This window comes from Lynx canadensis, chromosome F2, assembly GCF_007474595.2.
Source record: "Lynx canadensis isolate LIC74 chromosome F2, mLynCan4.pri.v2, whole genome shotgun sequence".
NCBI classification, from domain to species: Eukaryota; Metazoa; Chordata; class Mammalia; order Carnivora; family Felidae; genus Lynx; species Lynx canadensis.
Window position 1 is genome coordinate 19187386 of NC_044320.2, and position 18963 is coordinate 19206348.

The 18963-nt window shown below is 41.0% G+C and overlaps 1 protein-coding gene across 4 annotated transcripts in view; it reads right to left on the reverse strand.

Annotated features, from left to right (window-relative positions):
- Positions 1 to 7601: 7601 nt before the first annotated feature.
- The window catches only part of COL14A1 (collagen type XIV alpha 1 chain), a 212306-nt gene continuing 200944 nt past the window's right edge, over positions 7602 to 18963 (reverse strand). For 3 of the 4 annotated variants that reach the window (XM_030304294.1, XM_030304296.1, XM_030304293.1), the window contains exons 46-48: positions 11908 to 11985; positions 10116 to 10271; positions 7602 to 8467 (exon numbers count right to left, since the gene is read on the reverse strand). In XM_030304294.1, the coding sequence (XP_030160154.1) occupies positions 8388 to 8467; positions 10116 to 10271; positions 11908 to 11985 (314 nt within the window). In that variant the 3' untranslated portion in view covers positions 7602 to 8387. Of the gene's footprint in view, positions 8468 to 8713; positions 9297 to 10115; positions 10272 to 11907; positions 11986 to 18963 lie in introns of those variants that run through there. The other variant, XM_030304297.1, reaches the window with a different exon arrangement.

Below are 18963 nucleotides of genomic sequence, written 5' to 3' on the forward strand. Positions count from 1 at the left end.
AAAAAAAGGTAATCTTTTGTCAAACAGAATTTTATTCTAAAATTGTTTGTGAGTTTCCTGTAAAGTATCAAGCTTCTGAGAGCACATGCTTATTGCACAATATTTTTCACACAATACAGAATGTTAAAACATCAGCATTTCAGTGAAATCAACACTTTACTTAAAAAATGGAAAGTTCCCTACAATCTCGTATACAGGAGATGACCATAGTTAAGTGTCTGGAGTTTATTCACCCCAATCTCTCGTTATGGATAGACGAACAGAATAATAGATAAATATCATGCGTACCGTTCAGCAATTGGCTTTCCTTCATTTAACAATACAGCTGAATATCTTGTATCAGCCACATGGATAATAAAATTATTTAATCTGACAAATAATATAAAATTACTGCAAATTTATTCATGCAGTTCATTTTTCATGGTGACTGAGTTATTCTAAAGAGTCTAGAAGAACCAGGATTTTGTAGCAAAGGAGTTCTCTGAACTCTGAGCTTGTCTAGCACAAATGAACCTTTAATGTCAGTGTTTCCAACGCCACATCAAATCAGAATAAAAAGTTATGATTTTTTTTTAACTAAGTATTTTGGTTCACACCTTGGAAACCTCCACTCTGCACCTGAACCGCACTTCTGTTGGGGACAGCCTAAAGAGATTAAGTCCTGCCAGGCTGTTATAGTTTAAATGTGTCATCCCAAGCCACCCCACCCTGTAACATCCTTCTAAGTCCCTATTTATCTACTAATATTGTACTTTGGAAAAAAGGCAGGAAAACCTCAAAACCAATATGCTACCCTGAAGCCCTTCTCTCTTCCTCCTCAACTTTCTATCTCCCTTAGTGAAATTATCATTTGCTTTCCCTCCCAAACTTGAAATCTTGAAGCCATTCTTACCTTCTGCCTGTGACCCCTCCCCCCTTATCCCATCAGTCATCAACTTCTGCTCATTGTACTTCTTCCTGTGTTCTCAAAGCCAACCCCTCCTCCTATTCCCCACTGCACTGCTGTGGCGCACGCCCTCGCCATCTGATCTACTGCAACAGGCAGCATGGTTATACCCAGGGAAGGGGCCATGAGCTATGGGAGCAACCAGAATTAGAATCCTTTCTTGTAGGTGTGTAAACATTGGACGTGTTACTTACCTTATGTGTTTGATCCTTTGTAAAAAGGAAATACCTTAACTTGTGAAAGTCAACTGAATCTAAGGTATCCAGAACAGAAGCTAGCAAATGGGAAGGCTTCATTAAATGCCTTTTTTTCCTTCCTTGATCTTATCCAACACCCGTCTATCATATACATTGTATCAAAATTGTGCCTCCAAAAGATAAGACCAGTCAAGTTGCTCATTTGCTTAGACACCCACTAATTTCCTAGTGTCTTCAGGCAGAAATCTGAACATTTTAGCCTGGGATAGGCTAATCTATCCACTAATCTGGTACAAATTACCTTACCTGCTTCAGATTACAGCAGGAAGTGAGGAAGCTCCTATGACTCTGTGTTCATCTTTTCTTCTCCATCACCCCAATCCATGGCTAAACCCATGGCAGATATGGGTCAAAAATCTGATTGATGGATGGATGCATTCACAGAGCTGGATGAGTACCTGAACCCATAAATGACCAAATTTATAGGAAGACGTGACTTAAATATTTCTTCCTCAAATCCTGAAATACTTAATAGATTTCAATTTGCAAGTCGCTATAGAAGCTGATCATTTGTTCCTAGGCATTATTTCTGTCTCCCAAACATCATGGCTTATATCTAGAGAAAATTCTTCCTACTGAAGACAGGTTATAAATGAAACTGTGCTAGGATGAAATTATTCTACAAACATCTACTGACCAGCTGTCAAGTGCTGAGCACACCGTGGGCAGCTGGAGACCTCCTAAAGTATGACATAAGGGTTAAAGAACTACCTAGAAAAGGGGACTGTGATACCATGGTTGTCAAGGCTGTCCGGGTGGTCATGGTGGGTTTCAGGGAAGGCTTCAAACAGGAAGAGGAGCCTGGCTGAGTTCTGAAGGTTGAGTATAAATATAAGTAGGTCATTTAAACTGAGGTGGGGGAGAAAAGAAGAGCTTTCCAAGTAGGAAAAAAAAGCATGTCAAAGATAGAGAAACAAGAGAGAGCATGCATCAAGCATTTTGCAATTAGTTATTTGTGGCTACAGTTTGGAGACTACTTGGCTGAAAGATAACAATTCAAAATAGAATAGAAAAAAACAGGTTAAAGAATCTATGGAAACAAAAAATGAGAGAGTAGGAAGCTGGAAACTCTCCGGGTGATCTCGTTCATTCCTGTGGCCTTTAAGTGTTACCTAATGCATAGGACCCTTAAATTTATGTCTCTAATCCTGAATATTCTCTGAAGCTCCGAATCACCTACTTAGCAACTCACACTCTCCTAAACTGAACTCTTCTACCTCCCTGCCCCAACTCTGTGATTCCCAAAGGGATCTATGTGTCTCCATCACCCAGTTGCTTATGCCAGACACCTGGGTTATCCTACTTATGTTCCTCTCCTCGTCTCCATTTCTAATGAGTCCTGTCAATTCCAGCTTCTTGGTTCAGTCTTCCACAAGCTTTCATTAGACCCCGACAATGGTGTTATTAATGTTCCCTCATCTACTATAATCCCCTCCAACCCATTCTCAACTGTGCAACCAGATGATCTGAAAATAGTGTTTCTCAAACTGTAGTCCACTGATCACCTGAAGTGCTCGTCTAAAAAAAAAAAAAAAAAAAAAAAAAAAAAAAAAAAAAAAAAAAAAGCAGAGTTTCCAACCCAGACAATGGAAGCAGAATCTTTGGGGATTCCTCAAGGTTCAGGCATCTATACTTGGATAAGCCCAATCTCCACCTCTTTTTGCCATTAAAATGTAAGAATTACCAATATGTGAGGCAGAGTAATCTAGAGGTTAAGAGTAGATACCTTGATGGCACAAGAACAGACACTCAGATCAGTGGAACATAATAGAGAACCCAGAAAGAGACCCACAAATATATGGCCAACTAATTTTGACAAAGCAGGAAAGAATATCCAATGGAATAAAGATAGTCTCTTCAGCAAGTGGTGCTGGGAAAACTGGACAGCGACATGCAGAAGAATGAACCTGGACCACTCTCTTACACCACACACAAAAACAAACTCAAAATGGATGACAGATCTAAATGTAAGACAGGAAGCCATCAAAATCCTTGAGGAGAAAGCAGGCAAAAACCTCTTTGATCTTGGCCACAGCAGCTTCTTACTCAACACGTCTCCAGAGGCAAGGGAGACAAAAGCAAAAATGAACTATTGGGACCTCATCAAAATAAAAATCTTCTGCACAGAGAAGGAAACAAGCAGCAAAACTAAAAGGCAACTGACAGAATGGGAGAAGATATTTGCAAACGACATATCAGATAAAGGGTTAGTATCCAAAATCTATAAAGAACTGATCAAACTCAACACCCAAAGAACAAATAATCCAGTGAAGTAATGGGCAAAAGACATGAATAGACGCTTCTCCAAAGAAGACATCCAGATCACCAACTGACACATGAAAAAATGCTAAACATCACTCATCATCAGGGAAATACAAATCAAAACCACAATGAGATACCACCTCACACCTGTCAGAATGGCTAACATTAACAACTCAGGCAACAACAAATGTTGGCGAGGATGCGGGGAGAGAGGATCTCTTTTGCACTGCTGGTGGGGTTGCAAGCTAGTGCAGCCACTCTGGGAAGCAGTATGGAGGTTCCTCCAAAAATTAAAAATAGAACTACCCTACAGTCCAGCAATTGCACTACTAGGTATTTATCCAAGGGATACAGGCATGCCATTTCGAAGGGACACATGCACACCTCAATGTTTATAGCAGCACCGTCAACAATAGCCAAAGTATGGAAAGAGCCCAAATGTCCATCAACAGATGAATGGATAAAGAAGATCACACACACACACACACACACACACACACACACACACACACAATGGAGTATTACTCGGCAATCAAAAAGAATGAAATCTTGCCATTTGCAGCTACGTGGATGGAACTGGAGGATATTATGCTAAGTGAAATTAGTCAGTCAGAGAAAGACAAGTATTATATGACTTCACTCATATGAGGACTTTAAGACACAGAACAGATAACATAAGGGAAGGGAAGCAAAAATAATATAATAACAGGGAGGGGGTCAAAACATAAGAGACTCTTAAATAAGGAGAACAAACAGAGGGTTACAGGAGGGGTTGTGGGAGGGGGGATGGGCTAAATGGGTAAGGGGCATTAAGGAATCTACTCCTGAAATCACTGTTGCACTATATGCTAACTAATTTGGATACAAATTAAAAAAATAAAATAAAAAAAAAAGAGTGGATACCTTGAGTCAGAATGCCTACATTTGATTTCTAGCTGTGTGTTCTCGGGCAGGTAACTTAACTTTTCTGTGCTTCTGTCTCTTCACCAGGACAATTAAGATAACAGTGAACTAGCTCTTGAGTTTCTGTGATGATCAAATGAATTAAAACCTAAGTGATAGCTTTTATTACTTCTCAGCAATATTTCTGGCTCTCTTCTGCTTCCTAGCAGGTGGGGAGATTGTACTTCCCCACCCCTATGAAGTTAAATAGGTTCATGTGATTTACATAGACCAACAAAATGTGAGTGGAAGTAACATGTGTCACTTCTGGAGAAAGCTGAGATAGATGATTCTCCAGGGTTTCTCTTCTCTTCTCTTCCTTCTCAGGGCAATCATGGAGGTACATGTTGATACGGAAATGTCTAAGACAGAAGCAGTGTGGAACAAAGAGCCAAGACATGAAGGCCCATTTCCCTGCTCTCTTGTGTAACCAAGAAATAGATGCATATTGTGCTAAGCTCTTGAGACATTAGGAACTGTTGTTACCACAGCGTAGTTATCACCCAACACCCAACCTCACTGGTTCAACTTTAAAGCCCTTGGAGTAGGCCTGGCCTAGAGTAACTGCTCAATGACAGCTTTAGACAAGCTCAACAATATAGTTCAATGGAAAAGCAATTTTCCCTTCACTAACTGCTCATGTCGCTCCTCTGTTGAAACCATCAATCATTTCTCATGGAATTTAAAATAAAACCAAAATCACTAACTGGCACACTGCCTAAATTGCTTTGGTTGCCAGCCATATCTTGTTCACTCTCCTGCCATACTGGCCTTTTAGCTCCTTGAACATGAACAAGCACCTTCCTGACAAAGGGACTTTATATTTGACAAGATCTGAGCCTGAATCCTCCTTCCTCGTCTTTTTTTATCTTCATGTGTCAACTGAAATCTGAGCTCCTCAGGGAGGTCATCTCTGTTCACCCAGGTGGGAGCAAATGCTTTTTTACATTCTCGTTTTAGTCCTTTCTCAGCATTTTTCCTGTGTCTTTTAAACTATTCATCACAATTTGAGATAAATTTCGCTCATTTATTCACTCATTTCCCATCTTTTTCTAGCACTAGACAGGAAGCTCCATGAGGACAAGACCACATCTCTCTCATTCATACATTTATCCTAAAAACTAGAACAGTTCCTGGTACACAGCAGGACTGGTTATGGGAGGACGGAGTGGAGCAGAGGAGATTGAAATGAAAGAGGGAGAGTTGTCCTGGAGTTAAATCGAGTATTTACTGAATACGAAATACTACCTTTAAATGATTATTCCCAAAAGAAATTGAGAGTTTCTAACAAAAGTGATGAAAATTCTGAAAACTAATGTTTTTCTGTATATGAGAAGATACACTTTCATAAATGGTATAAACTATAAACTAAGATGTAAATATATTCCTGCCAAAATAGGCAAGTCAATAAAAATGCAATTCAAGCAGCGCCTGGGTGGCTCAATCGGTTGAGTGTCCGACTCTTGGTTTCTGCTCAGGTCATGATCTCGGTTTCATGAGTTCGAGCCCCACATCAGGCTCTATGCTGGCAGTGTGGAGTCTGCTTGGGATTCTCTTTCCCTTTCTCTCTGTCCTTCCCTTGCTTGCTCTCACTCTCTCTCTCTCAAAAATAAATAAATAAAACTTTAAAATCTAGGGGCACCTGGATGGCTCGGATGGTTAAGTATCTGACTTCGGCTCAGGTCATGTTCTCATGGTTCATGAATTCGAGCCCCACATAGGGCTCTGTGCTGACAGCTCAGAGCCTGGAGCCTGCTTCGGATTCTGTGTCTCCATTTCTCTGTGTCCCTCCCCGACTTGTGCTCACTCTCGCTCGCTCTCTCAAAAATAAACATTAAAAGAAATTTTTTTAAATGCAATTCTAAACCAGCTTTTAACAAGGCAATGTATTATAAACACAAAAGTCCTACATCTGAATTATACCTTTTATTTTGAACATTTCACTCAACAGAAATCTGATATACTGGGTCTAGGTGATGACACCTTCCAAACTAATGAAACTTTTCTGTAGCATAAATAAACAAATTTAGACCACCAAGTAAAATCAAATCCAAGTGTAACTGAACAACTCAAGAATGGTATGAATGGAGTAGAACCCACAGTGGCTTATACTTCACTGTTTATAACCGACTTTGAGAGTCTTCTTAGGGACATGACACTAGACTATGCATTTCCAAGAGCCAAACACACAGAATATTCTTCTCTCTACTCGCTCGTTAAAAGATTAAGAAATCCGATACAAAGGTCTGATGTAACTACGAACATGCCCTAGTCATTTAAGGAGGGCTCTCTTAGGTCGGATGTAACTAACGACACGCCCTAGTCTCTTACGTGATTCTGGGTGAAGTCATCCTGCTCACCCTTGTGCAACCTCTCCTCCTCATCAGTCCTGCTTCTTACATGTGGAATGATTTGCCATAACTAGAAGGGAAGTGCTGTTGGGCATCTGCTCACTCTCTTCTTTCATTTCCCGAAAAGGCACCAAAAATGTCTTTGCCTGGATCCCCAAAGGCACATAAGTAGACCTTTGAATCCTTTGGCTGGAAAGGTCTTGGATCAGATCCGTTTGGTGAGGGAAACCGAAGAAGGTCAGAAGACCTCATTGATCTTGGAAGAATCCAACTTCTGGTTATAAATGACCCCACCTCTACCTTTTAAATTAGCTGCTACTAGGGAGATGCCACTGGAAAAGGAGCATACGCTAAGTTTATAATTCTCTTTCATTTTATTTTCAACAAGCAGATAATAGAACCTAAATATCTCTCAAATATCTAGATTTTTCCTTTGTGAGCAAAAGACATATTATGGTTTAGGCGTTAAGTCGGTTAGATTCACCCTCATTTCCTTTCTTCCTTTCTGGAGTTTTTCAGACTCTTCTTAATATCAGAAAAAAGACAACTCTTCAGTCAACTATTGGTAAACAATTATTTAGCACCAATCTTGAATTTTCGGGTAGATTATAAATGAATGATAAAATTCTACCTTAGGCCCACGTCAATTGCTTCTTCTGTTTAGCTTCTAACTACAGTCAGAATGGATGCGTGGAGAATGAATGAATGAATGAATGAATGAATGAATGAAAATTTGAATGCCTGTCTAAAGGAAGCCAACTGTTGTTTTTCTGGTTAAAATTCAGCTAAGACTACTAAAAGTTTAAGGTGGCATTTAGAAATGCAGTAAAAAGAACCCACAGATGTTATTTTAAAATTTTATTTGCTTATAAAAGAGAATGGAAATGGGTTTGCAAAAACTTATCTGCATGTACAAAGTAATCCATGTACATAAAGAGGGCAAGCCTTGGAATACTGCTGGATAAATTGTTCATCAAAATTGGACTTCCTTGCATCAGAACTGGTGGCAGTCATTATTTTACATGTCAAAACCACTGAAACACTGAATCTATTTTTAAAGTCACCAACTTCAGAAAGGTTATAGTCTAAAACATATTCTTAGATACCAGTGAAACGAGTTACCAAGTGATCTCAGAGGCGGGCAGATCAGTTAATCAAGAGGTAGTTTCTCTAATAATATCCCTTTTTCTTTTTAGCAAGGCTATAGGAGATAGAGATAAATGGCATAATCTTTGAATCTCTTTAAATTTTTACTCTGTTTCCTTTGAATACAATCATAGCTGTCTTGATACATTTTAGAACTTGAGATCGTCTAACACAGAAAAGAGTCCAGTGTTCAATTTTTTTTTTTCTTGCCAATTTTTCTTTGAGCACTCTTCTTTGGACAAACAAATAATCTGACATGCCATTAAAATAGCAGAGAGAAGTAAATCCTGTGGTGTCATAGATGAAGGGAGTTTTTTAAATACAATTTTTTGTTAATGATAGCAATATTAACAATACCCAAGGAGACTTAGGGTGATGAAATGAGCCCCCAAAAGGTAGCATACAAACCACATCGCAACATTCTTCTTGAATAAGTTTCTCTAACAGTTCTTGTAGCTGGTCTTCATATTTGTCCGGAGGCTATCAGATCCCCGAGCCCCACAGTTCCATGGCTTCCAGCTCGTCTTGGACAGGAGTGAATTCTGGTTGATCAGGATGAGGAGCTAGAGAGGAAGAGTGGGGTGGGACTTGATAGGACCCAGGAACCATAAACTGATATTCTCTCCTCGTGTGGGTCCGTAAGAGGCAGATTTGGTCACTAAACTACAGAGATATCCTGCTTGGGTAGAAAGCAGTAGCCACGTTGACCCACCACGCTGCTTGCGCCTTCCCCAGGAGGTTTCAGATGGTTAGTGAAGGAAGGGACGGATACATGGCAGAAATTGTTAGAAAACCAGATCACAGCCAGCTGCTTAAATATTATGTGTTTTATTTACAAAAGGAACCCTGAATCTCAGCAGAATTGTAACAGAACAATAAATCTTACCAAAACCCATCTCAGGTTAGAAACCCATCACCAGGAGACAGTCAGGAAGGGAGGGGGTCAGAGGAGAATGGAGAGTAGGATGGTCAGGGAGGAAGATGCCCATCAGTCTTGTGCGGGGACAGGAAAGAGGAGAAGGCACGCTTCATTCAACAACTACTACTGAGCCTTCACATAGAAAAGTTAGGGATAAATCCTTGGTACACAATCATACACCCTTACCCAGGCTGATACAGAGCGGTCGGTTGCTAATACAATTGACCCACGGGATTTGGTGAAGTTTCAGTATTCTCAGCGTACGTGTTTCGAGTAGGGAGGGCAAAAGATGTGACAGTGGGCAGGGAGGGAAGCAGGTGAGGCAGGAAAGCAGGGTGCCCATTGTTAGGGGCAGGGGCTGGGTGGTGGTAGTCAACAGGACAGTTCTGTATCCGTAGCCAATTGCCCAGGCCAATGTAATCAGAGTGGAGGAGATGCACCTCAGTGCTGGTAATCATTGTAAGGGATCAGATCTTAACAAGGGACAGGGAGATTTGAGAGAACAAGGAGGGAAGAGATGAACAGAGAAAAACACATCAGCAAAACTCTGACCAGTTCCTCTGGCAAATAAGGTTAAATTTCTCCTAAAGCAGAAAACTTAAAATTCTTTGACTAATAAGTTTATTGCCCCAAAGCAGTCTGTGAACATGTCTCTTGATGCTTCCAAGAGTGACTATGTCAGAAAATGTCCCATTGCACAACTCGCCGACATGCAGGCTGCAGATGTTTTTAGGAAGCATTATCTTTCAGAGTCTCGGTCCAGTCGTTAGTAACGAGGCAAGGACAGCATGGCCACTCTTGTTTCTTCTTAAAACTATCTTTGGTCACGTAACATGCATGTGGTGCGCAGAAGGTCACCCAAAAGAATCTAGGGGGCCCTCCTCACTAGGGAAAGCTCTAAGTTTGAGGTTTATCCAAAACAAGAGTAAAAAATTACAGGGCATCACGACCACACCACAGCAGTAACACAGAATTAGGGCCCCCAAAGAAAGTTCAGACATGCCCCGCAATGACCAAACGTGAGGTCGGAGGCCAAGAAGGTGTGGACTGCCATTTGTAAACAAGAAAGATTTACACATGATGTTATTTTCATTTTCCTCTTAAGGTTTTTAAAGGGGTAGCCTCTAGAGTCATTAGCACTTCATAGAAGATATCTCTCAATAATTTAAGGTAGTGAGGAGACCAACTTCTGCCTCCCTCCCATTAATTGGTCTACTTTTCATTGTACCCCCATCATATAGTTCTAACCGTAGCAAAACACTGCTCAAAGCCCACGAGAGGCCGGCACTTACCTCCTACCCCGTAGGCAGAACACGAAGAGGGGTCGCAGTATCCAGGCTGGCCAGAAGGACCTTGTGGTCCAGGCACCCCCAGGTGACCAGGTGGACCCCTGGGCCCGGGAGAGCCAGGGGGCCCAGGGCTTCCTGGCCGACTCTCCCCCGAAGGTCCTAAGAAGCACCAACAAATGAAAACAGTTGGTCTTCACCATCACAGAGTGAGTTTTGAGACTCCCAAGAAGTAAACTAACTCTTAAGAAAAGCCACCTCACACATTTTAACAATTAGGATAGTCTGCCTCTCCCTGCTCATTGAGTTTTTATTCCTAAACTGGATCATACTGTAATCATACATTCTCCTGGAGGTCAGTGCTTTCAATCAGCTCAGGAAACTGGAAAGCAAAATGGATGTATTCTTTTCTATCACCTCTTGGATATTAAAGGGAAAGGAACATACCGCTTTCGACCTGGTTTTCATTACAGAATTCCTGTTTCCCAGTGCAGTTCAGTGGGAATCCAGCATACGTGCATACATGAACACGTGCACACATGCACACACACAAACACACTCAATCTCAGCCTCATAATCTATACTGCTTTATGGCCTCAGATCATCGAAATAAATTAGCCTGAGTGTGAAAGAAATTATCCTGCAGGAGAAGAAGGAAAAGTCTGAAACCGGGCCTAAAATACTAATCCAAAATTTCTTTGAGGCTACCTTATATCAACTGAGAACTTAGATTGAGTGAAAATGGGAGAGAGACTAAAAGTTTTCTGATATTAGGAAGTGTATTGAGCTGAGTGTTTTTGTTTGTTTTTATGTTTGCTTTCAGGCCCGGATTCCAATAGTGCTTCAAAGGCATTCTTCAACCAAGAATGACATTCTTTCAACTAAAACTTAAATGGAAATTAGGAACAAATATCCCCTTATATTTGAAAAGTGCTGCGGCTCTTAGATACATTCAATTCCATCCAGTCAACATTCACCAATCACTGTTTTTGTGGAACACATGATCCTAGATCAGCCTCTCACGCAGGCTCTAATGCTAGGAGCATTTATGCTCAGTCGATTTATTCCATTAGGAATCCCTCCTAGAAAAAGCACTTTCCAAAATCATCATTAGACTGGAAAGAAAAATCTGTAAAGCATTTGATTCAATGTGGCTAAAACTGGATTATAAACGTCCAATAGAACTGCAAACTTGTAATTCTAATAATGAGGATGATAATCTAGAGACCATTGTCAAAGCACATAGTAATGTGCACAAAACTTACACAAAAGTCGTTCAGTAAGAATGCCATGGTGGCAGAGACTCTGAGTGTTTATCAAATACCCATGTGTTCCTCTATATTTGGAGCCTGCCGTGCAGTTCAACTGAGAGTGTGGCTAGTACCAGCCAGTGAAATATGCATGGCTGTGACATATGGCCTTCTCCATGTAGGAAGGTGAAGGCTGATGTGCCTCCTTATCTTTCTCCTAAAAGCCTTTTGTTCCAAAATGGGGGAAAGCCACCTTACTCACCTCAAACTTTATGTATATCTACTAAGCATTTGGGATTGATTTGTTACCTCAGGATAGCCTAGCATAGCCTAACTCATGAAGCCAACTGGATCCCAGAATATGCTATAAGCTTCTGGGAGAATCATCACTTAACAAATGGGCCTTCTAACAAAGTGAATGAGAAATACAGCCATTCCAGTTAGATGCAAGGATGTAACACGGCCATTTTCTTCACCAGTGATGTCAAGGGAAATATAAAGATTTAGGACACCGATTGTGCAGCTTCCTGTTAGGTAGAAAGATTTACCTGCTGGTCCAGGGGGGCCTCTTGGACCTTGGGTTCCAATGCCTGGGTTTCCTTTTTCTCCTTTGATGCCAGTTAGACCTGTTGAGAAGGAAAAAAGAAAAGAGGGGAAAGTCCTTAAGACAAAAATCTAGGTAGTTCCACGTTTCCAGGCTTCAAAATTACCTCTCTGGTAAAGAGAATGGTGTGGGTTGGTTGGGGGTGATGGTTACCAGGGGACTTTGAGATTAAATTCTGACACTGTGAATCATGTACAGTCATAGAGGGGAGCCCGGTTCTGTGGCTGAGCATGCTGTCCGTATCTGTGGTACTGCAAGTTTATTTTCCTCCTTCCTACTGAAGTGGGTCAGCCTGCCAGGAACCGGCCCGTGTCTTTGCACGCACCAGGCCATTCGACGTATGCAGTTGGCACTCCAGAGTAACACAATAGAAATCACAAGTGGACATGTCTAACATTTTCCTTTTGGTCCACTCTGTAATGTATCTGCAAAAGGCATGAATTATAATTAGGCAGCAAAGTTCTGAAGAGCGTGAGTTTCCATTAAAAACTTGGAAGCTTCAGGAAAGCCTGTGTTTGATTTGGCTGATTCAGCCCCATAAAAGTCTAAACCTATTCATGTCTCTTTTCCACTGAGCTGACTCCTTATTCCAAATAATTTACAGTGCTATTAACAAAACTATACATTTTCACAGGGGAAAAACAAAGAAACATATACTCTGACACCTCATCATCCCAACAGCTTCTATCACAAGGTTGCTGGACAGGTGAGAACATGCCATATTGAGGACCACCAGTCCGAGAGACAGAGTTGCATCAGATGAGGGCCGGGTTACCCAGGCTCACATCACAGAAGGTCTCTGGTGTCTGTTTTTCATGTACAACAATGCTTTGAAGTAGCAGAATGCAGAATTGCATCTGTATGTAATTACACTTACAGAGAAATTATGTATGAATTGGCAAAGCCAAGAAGGAAACATAAACAAATGACAATAACCAATTTGATAGGGCAGGCATGCAAGTGATTTAGAATGTTTAAAAATTACAAATAACTTTTCCCTTTTACTAAAGGCAACGCGTATTCACTGTAGACAAATTAAAAGACACCACAAGCAAGGACTTCAGCCCTTGAAAAGAATCACTTTTAACATCTTGGTTTATAACTTCCAGAAATAAAGGCATTCATGTAGTATTTGCTCTGGGAATAGTTGGCAGAGAGAGAGAGAGAGAGAGAGAGAGAGAGAGAGAGAAAGATCAGTGAGCAACTAACAGCTTTTTTTTATACTGCACACATGATGACTGTCCCTTGATTTGAAGCTTCGGTGTCTGCTGTGTTCCTTGGGACCACCTTTTGGGGTCAAGGTATACCTGGCATTTAAGTGCTCCTTCTTTGTTAGTGGTCATCAGGGCTCCTTCACCCACTGCTATGCCTCCCCAGCACCCAGGCCTATCACACGTGGCCTTAGTGGTATTTTCTGAGCTCAGGAGAGACCAGCACAGCAGGGAGAGAGCAGGACACTGACCACTGAGCCTGTTACGACCTCTTGTTTTGGGTCTGACTCTTCTCTTAGGAGCCCATAAGGAAGATGGTAATTTCTAAAAAGTAAAAATACAGTTGCATCTGAGTTCAAAAAGCACACAATGTACTCAGACTAACCAACATGTAATACTCAGTTGCTATCAAGTTGTTTAGACAGAAAACCACACTGGGTGCATCTACTAGATATCACCCAATTAGCCCCCAGTTTAGCTCTTAGTTTAGTAGCTAATTGAAAGAAGTACTTTTTAGCTGGTAGGTGTTCTCTCAGATGCAAATGTGTCCTAATGTGCATCTGGGAATTGAGCAGAAACTGCCTCTTCTTCTCTTTGAATGAGAGTCACTTTCCCCACAGGGAACCACTAATTTTTCAAGAATTAGAACACATATACAGATGACTAATGGCAGGCTGCTCATGATTAAGTGTGTGGTGACTCAGAGGCCTCCCATGACCTTACGGTACTCAAGGATCAACATTAACAACATGGCTTCTCAATGATTCTCCAAAGTGGGAAATGCAGTTGAGGCTGAACAGCACATCCAGGAAAGTATTCTCAGGAGTAACTCTCTGATAAGAGTTTCTTGATTTATCCTTTGCTTCTTCATTAAGAAAAGTGAAAGGTGGGAAAGATTGGGCAGTAGAAAGCCTAGTTGTTTTAATTTTCTAGTTATGTAAGGAAAAACAAATGGCATTTGATATTATCTGTACTACAAATCAAGGTAAGAGAGGAAGAGTCTCACAAAAATAGTCCAGCCCCTCAAAATGCCTTGAAAAAATTCTAAGGATATAATGATATGAACAGAGAATTTTAGATTTTATTATCCTTGAAGTAAAGATATGTTCCAACTACATGTAGGCTAATATATTAATATTCGTCCATGTATTCACTTATGGTTCTGAGACTGAAGGAATATTCATGCCCATGACAACTGAATTTGGTTGTAAATCTTTTTCTTGGAATGAAAAACTCATGTTAAAAATCAATAATTAAGTACCTAAGATGAGGATTGAAATTAAAGACTAAGCTTAGAGACCTCAGATCTCTAAAAAATAGATCCACATATACTTTTGATAAGCCTTATAAGCCATGTATGATTAAAAGGAAAGAAATCAAATGTCAGCCTATCCTTCTTTATGAGGACTGAATGTGAAGCCACTTGGTGTTGAGATGTAGTCACCAGAGTCATGTGCCATCATCCTTTCCTCAAAGGGCACTGGGACTCCTGAGTGCACAGTATAGCCCCTCCTTCTGGAATACCCTTTTCACACTGGCCGTCTTCATAAATACTTCTCATTCTTCAAGACCCAACTCAAGGCTTCTCTGCAACAATAATGAGCAGATGCACAATGGATTCCAGACGCCAAGGATTGTCTATCTGATTCATGGCTATATCCCTGACACCGCTAGAGCACCTTTCACCTTGTATGGAACTTACATACTGACTGAGTGAACGAATGCATGAATGAATAAATTCTCTGCTTCCGTATTGTCCACGCCTCCTCTGGCACCTACCTCATTGCATTGCTTGTTCTCCTGTTCATCTAGCCTGAGCCCAGGAGCCTACTGACTGCAGGGATTGTGTCATATTTATTGTTAGTGTCAGATCCAAGCAGAACCTCACACAGAGTAGGTGGCCCAGTAAATACTAGAAGACTAACTGAATGACAATGTCTACACCAACATGTAGCTGACTCTTATAAGCAAGCCTGACCTCTGAAGGATCAACAAATAAAATGCTTTACGCTGGAGCTTTGCTTTTTACTTTCACATGCCTGGCTTCCGGGAACACAGCTTTTTGTAACAAGTTCTTTGTTTGACAATATCAACTGCCAGTGCTTCTTAAGAGATGAATATAATAGATTACAATTAAGTTTAAGTTTCTGCCATTTCTAAAAACCGAGCACAGCTTACCAAAAATATGATTTAAGTAAGATTAAAATATCTTTAGTTTTCTTTTGAGTTACCAAAAATATTTAGGAGAATCAGAGAGATGATTATCATTCATTCATTCATTCATTTGTTCTTTCTTTTCAAAATATTTTAAAACATTTATTTTTTTAGGTTGTTTTTAGGTTCACAGCAATATTGAGTACAAAGTACAGAGATTTCCCATGTATCTACTGCCCCTACACATACATTAGCAACATCCCCCAGTAGAGAGGTACCTTTGTCATATTCATTCTTTTTTAAGAGTCTCATTAGAAACCATTTCAGGGTTACCTGATTCTCTTTTACCACTAACCTAACACTGACCCTGCAATATACATGTATTTATTATACTTTTTTATATTTTATATTTATTTATATTTCATATATTATATTTATTATTTTTTATATTTTATGTTTATTATATATATATATATATATTTTTTTACAGGTCTACTAAGACAGAGACCCGTTTGTTTTAGTTTTTCATTATATTCCTAGTTCCAGTCACCTATTAAGGCACTCAAGAAATATGTGTCAAACAAATGGATGAATGAATGAAATCCTAAGTTCAAGGGCAGACTTTGACAAACCAAAAAATGTGGCTAGTCAGTTTATCAACTAGGCCTATAAATTACTTTGGTAGATTTTTGAATGCTAGATGCTTGACATGTATAAACTCATTCAGTCTTTACAAGAACCAAGAGGGCGGGCACTACTATTAATGCAAGAGAAGGCTGTGATACCTGCCCTAATAAGTCCCTGAGCCAAGATTTCAAGCCAAGCAGGTTGGCGCTGAAGCCTATACACTGAACCACTGCCCTCCCTGCCTTTTCATCCCAAAAGGCAGGCTGCATTTTTGCCCTGTTCACTGCAGGTGAGGCTCCGGAACTGCCTGCTGAGTCAGTGTGCACGGTTTCTCTGGTCCCATGCTCAGAAATCAACCCTGTGGTTATCACATTTCCTCAGCTTATTTCCCTTAGTTTGCATACTTGTCCTCTGCTCTGAGCGAGATTCAGCATTGCTATTTGGAGGATTTATCCTGCTCACACTGACTGCATGTCCAGGATTGGGCCCTTGGTTGTCTACTTCCTATTTTCTTTGGCCCGTTGGTCTCTGAATAGAGAGATTTTACTCATTTCTCTGCACCCCCCCCCTCCCCCAACCATACCAAGCACTCCACGCTAGAGTCTCATGCTATTTCCAGGGAGCACAGTTATTCTCTTGATCCCAGACATTTTGAGCAACTCCCAGGATTTATGCCCGGGCACATATGCAAAGCCTGGGCAATGCTTTCATTGTAACTGTACCAAAAAGTCACAGAAACTGGGAGACAAAGCTTCAGTTATGTTATTATATTGTCTGTTGCCTAGGAAATGCTGACAATGAATGGCAAGCACAGTCTGTTTTCCATTCAAAATATGTTTGAATGCCTCCTAGATGCAAGTGCAAGGCACTGGAGAGGCACCTAGCTACAAGATGGCAGAATAATTGGATTTAATTCACTAAGTATTTTGTGCACTTTTCCAGAGTCTGCTATTGCTACATTTTTGGCCTGTGGGATTAGTACCAGCATGTGGGACTCCATGTTTTGGCTAAGGTCTCGGCTAAGGGGGCCAAGATTGGAAAATACATGATTGTTTTCAAATGTAAACAAACTTCGCAAATCATTGCTAAGAGTTGCTCCTTATTGTATTTTTTTTTTATATACAACAACTGCCCATCTACTATGACTATATAATTCAGGACTTAGGGAAAGATAAAGCCCTCCAGATGGTTCAGGCAGAGAGAATTTAATGCAGGGACTTGTTTACATGGGTGATGGAAGGACTGAGCAGCCAATGAAAGATGATGAGGCAATTCATAAAGTAGTAACAGCAGGAAGTCACTCTCACCTTTAGGAGCACAGGGACAACGGGAAGAAATGGTGTGACTGGAGCCCAGAGCCCAGAGCCTTCTGATAGGATCTAGAACCAGAGGGAAAGACTTCCAGTGGAAACAAGAGCCACGTAAAAGTCATCACCACAACAGGAATTCCAGGGGAGGCAGGGATTGGGGTGAGGAGAGAAATATCCTGGCTTCTCCCCTCTTCAAATTCTCTAATCCTCCTCAATGCTTCCTATTGGCTGAACCTTCTCAGGAGCAGAGGCCAAGGGAGCCTGGAAAGACAGTGAGGCAGAGCTAATGGAAGGGGAAGAGCAGACTGAAAGCAAACCGCCTGGTCTATCCCAATATCAGGCTCTGAGTATTCAGAGAAGAAGGCACCTTCCTGTCTGTAGCAGGTCACCACGTAGCAGGGAAACAGACAAACGGACAACTATAACACATGGTGTGAGAATAGCTACGACAAGATATGAAAGTACAGAACAGAGGCATCTGTGGGAAATCACAGGAAGCTTTCCGATAGAGCTGACCCTTGAAGTTAAGTCTTCAAAGGCAGGTGTGCAAGGGCAACTCCAAGTGGTTTCCTATGACTTTTACAGCTGCAGGTTGGGGACTGGTAGAGTAAGCAGGCAGTCTAGGCCAGGTCATGACATGCTAAGGAGTTTGGATATGGCCCAAATGGATAGCTATTCCACTGCAAAAAGAAAAAAAATCCTTCAATACCATCTACCTAATTTTTTGTAACTTCATACTCTTTTTCTGAAAGAGGAACCCCCTATCATTTAAACCCCGGGCCTCATAAAACCTGGGTCCGCCCCGTGGGGTGCTACAAAGCAATAAAATTCGTTCAGGTGGACTGGAAAATCCTGCAGAGCCCAACTCTACACTGAGCTAATCCCACAGAAAAGCCAGAGGAAAACATGTTGAATCATTAAGTAGGGCTACCCAGTGGCCAAAGGAACCACTACCAGATCAAGATCAAGGCAATAAGATATTTGCACTTTAGGCTTTCCTATCAGTTAGAGGCATGGTAACATTGTCAGGAGGTCCTTTGGTCTTCTGATCACACATGTCTAAATTAGACACACTGACATCTGGCCAGTGAGAGAGGGGAAGGGAGTGCAGCAGGGAGGGGGGAGGGGAAAGGGGTAGGATGGAGGTTGTAAAGGAAAAAGGGAAAAGACAGGAAAGAAGATGAGGAGCACCCCTCATCAGTGCATACCAACCCCATGTTGTCATGTGCAGGTTAACTGTTCACACCTGCAGGTGCATGGTAAAAACGAACAGGGATTAAATCGAGCACCAGAAATCCTGGATTTTTGTCCCCATAGTTTTGCAAACCGATACGATGGTCTATAATAAGACTATCAGACCAAATACCCATCTATCAGTTTCAGCTCCGAAGTTTTGACTGATCCCCCATAAATGCTATTATGTTATTTCTAGCATGGACTGTTTGGAAAATGATAAATAATTCAAAGAAAAATGAGCCAATTTCTATGGGTTCAAAAATGAACTTTCTGGGTTCGGTATGAATATTCAACCAGTTGATGATATTTAAATTAGTGCCCAGTCTAGTTTTTATTCCTTGCAGAAATGAAAAGTGCTATGATGCTCTCTGCTCTTGGAAAAGAAGAAAGCTCTGTCAGGCATTGGGATAAGGCCAGAGTCTGCAGAGTGTAAAACAAAATGTGTTATGACCAACAGCCCTT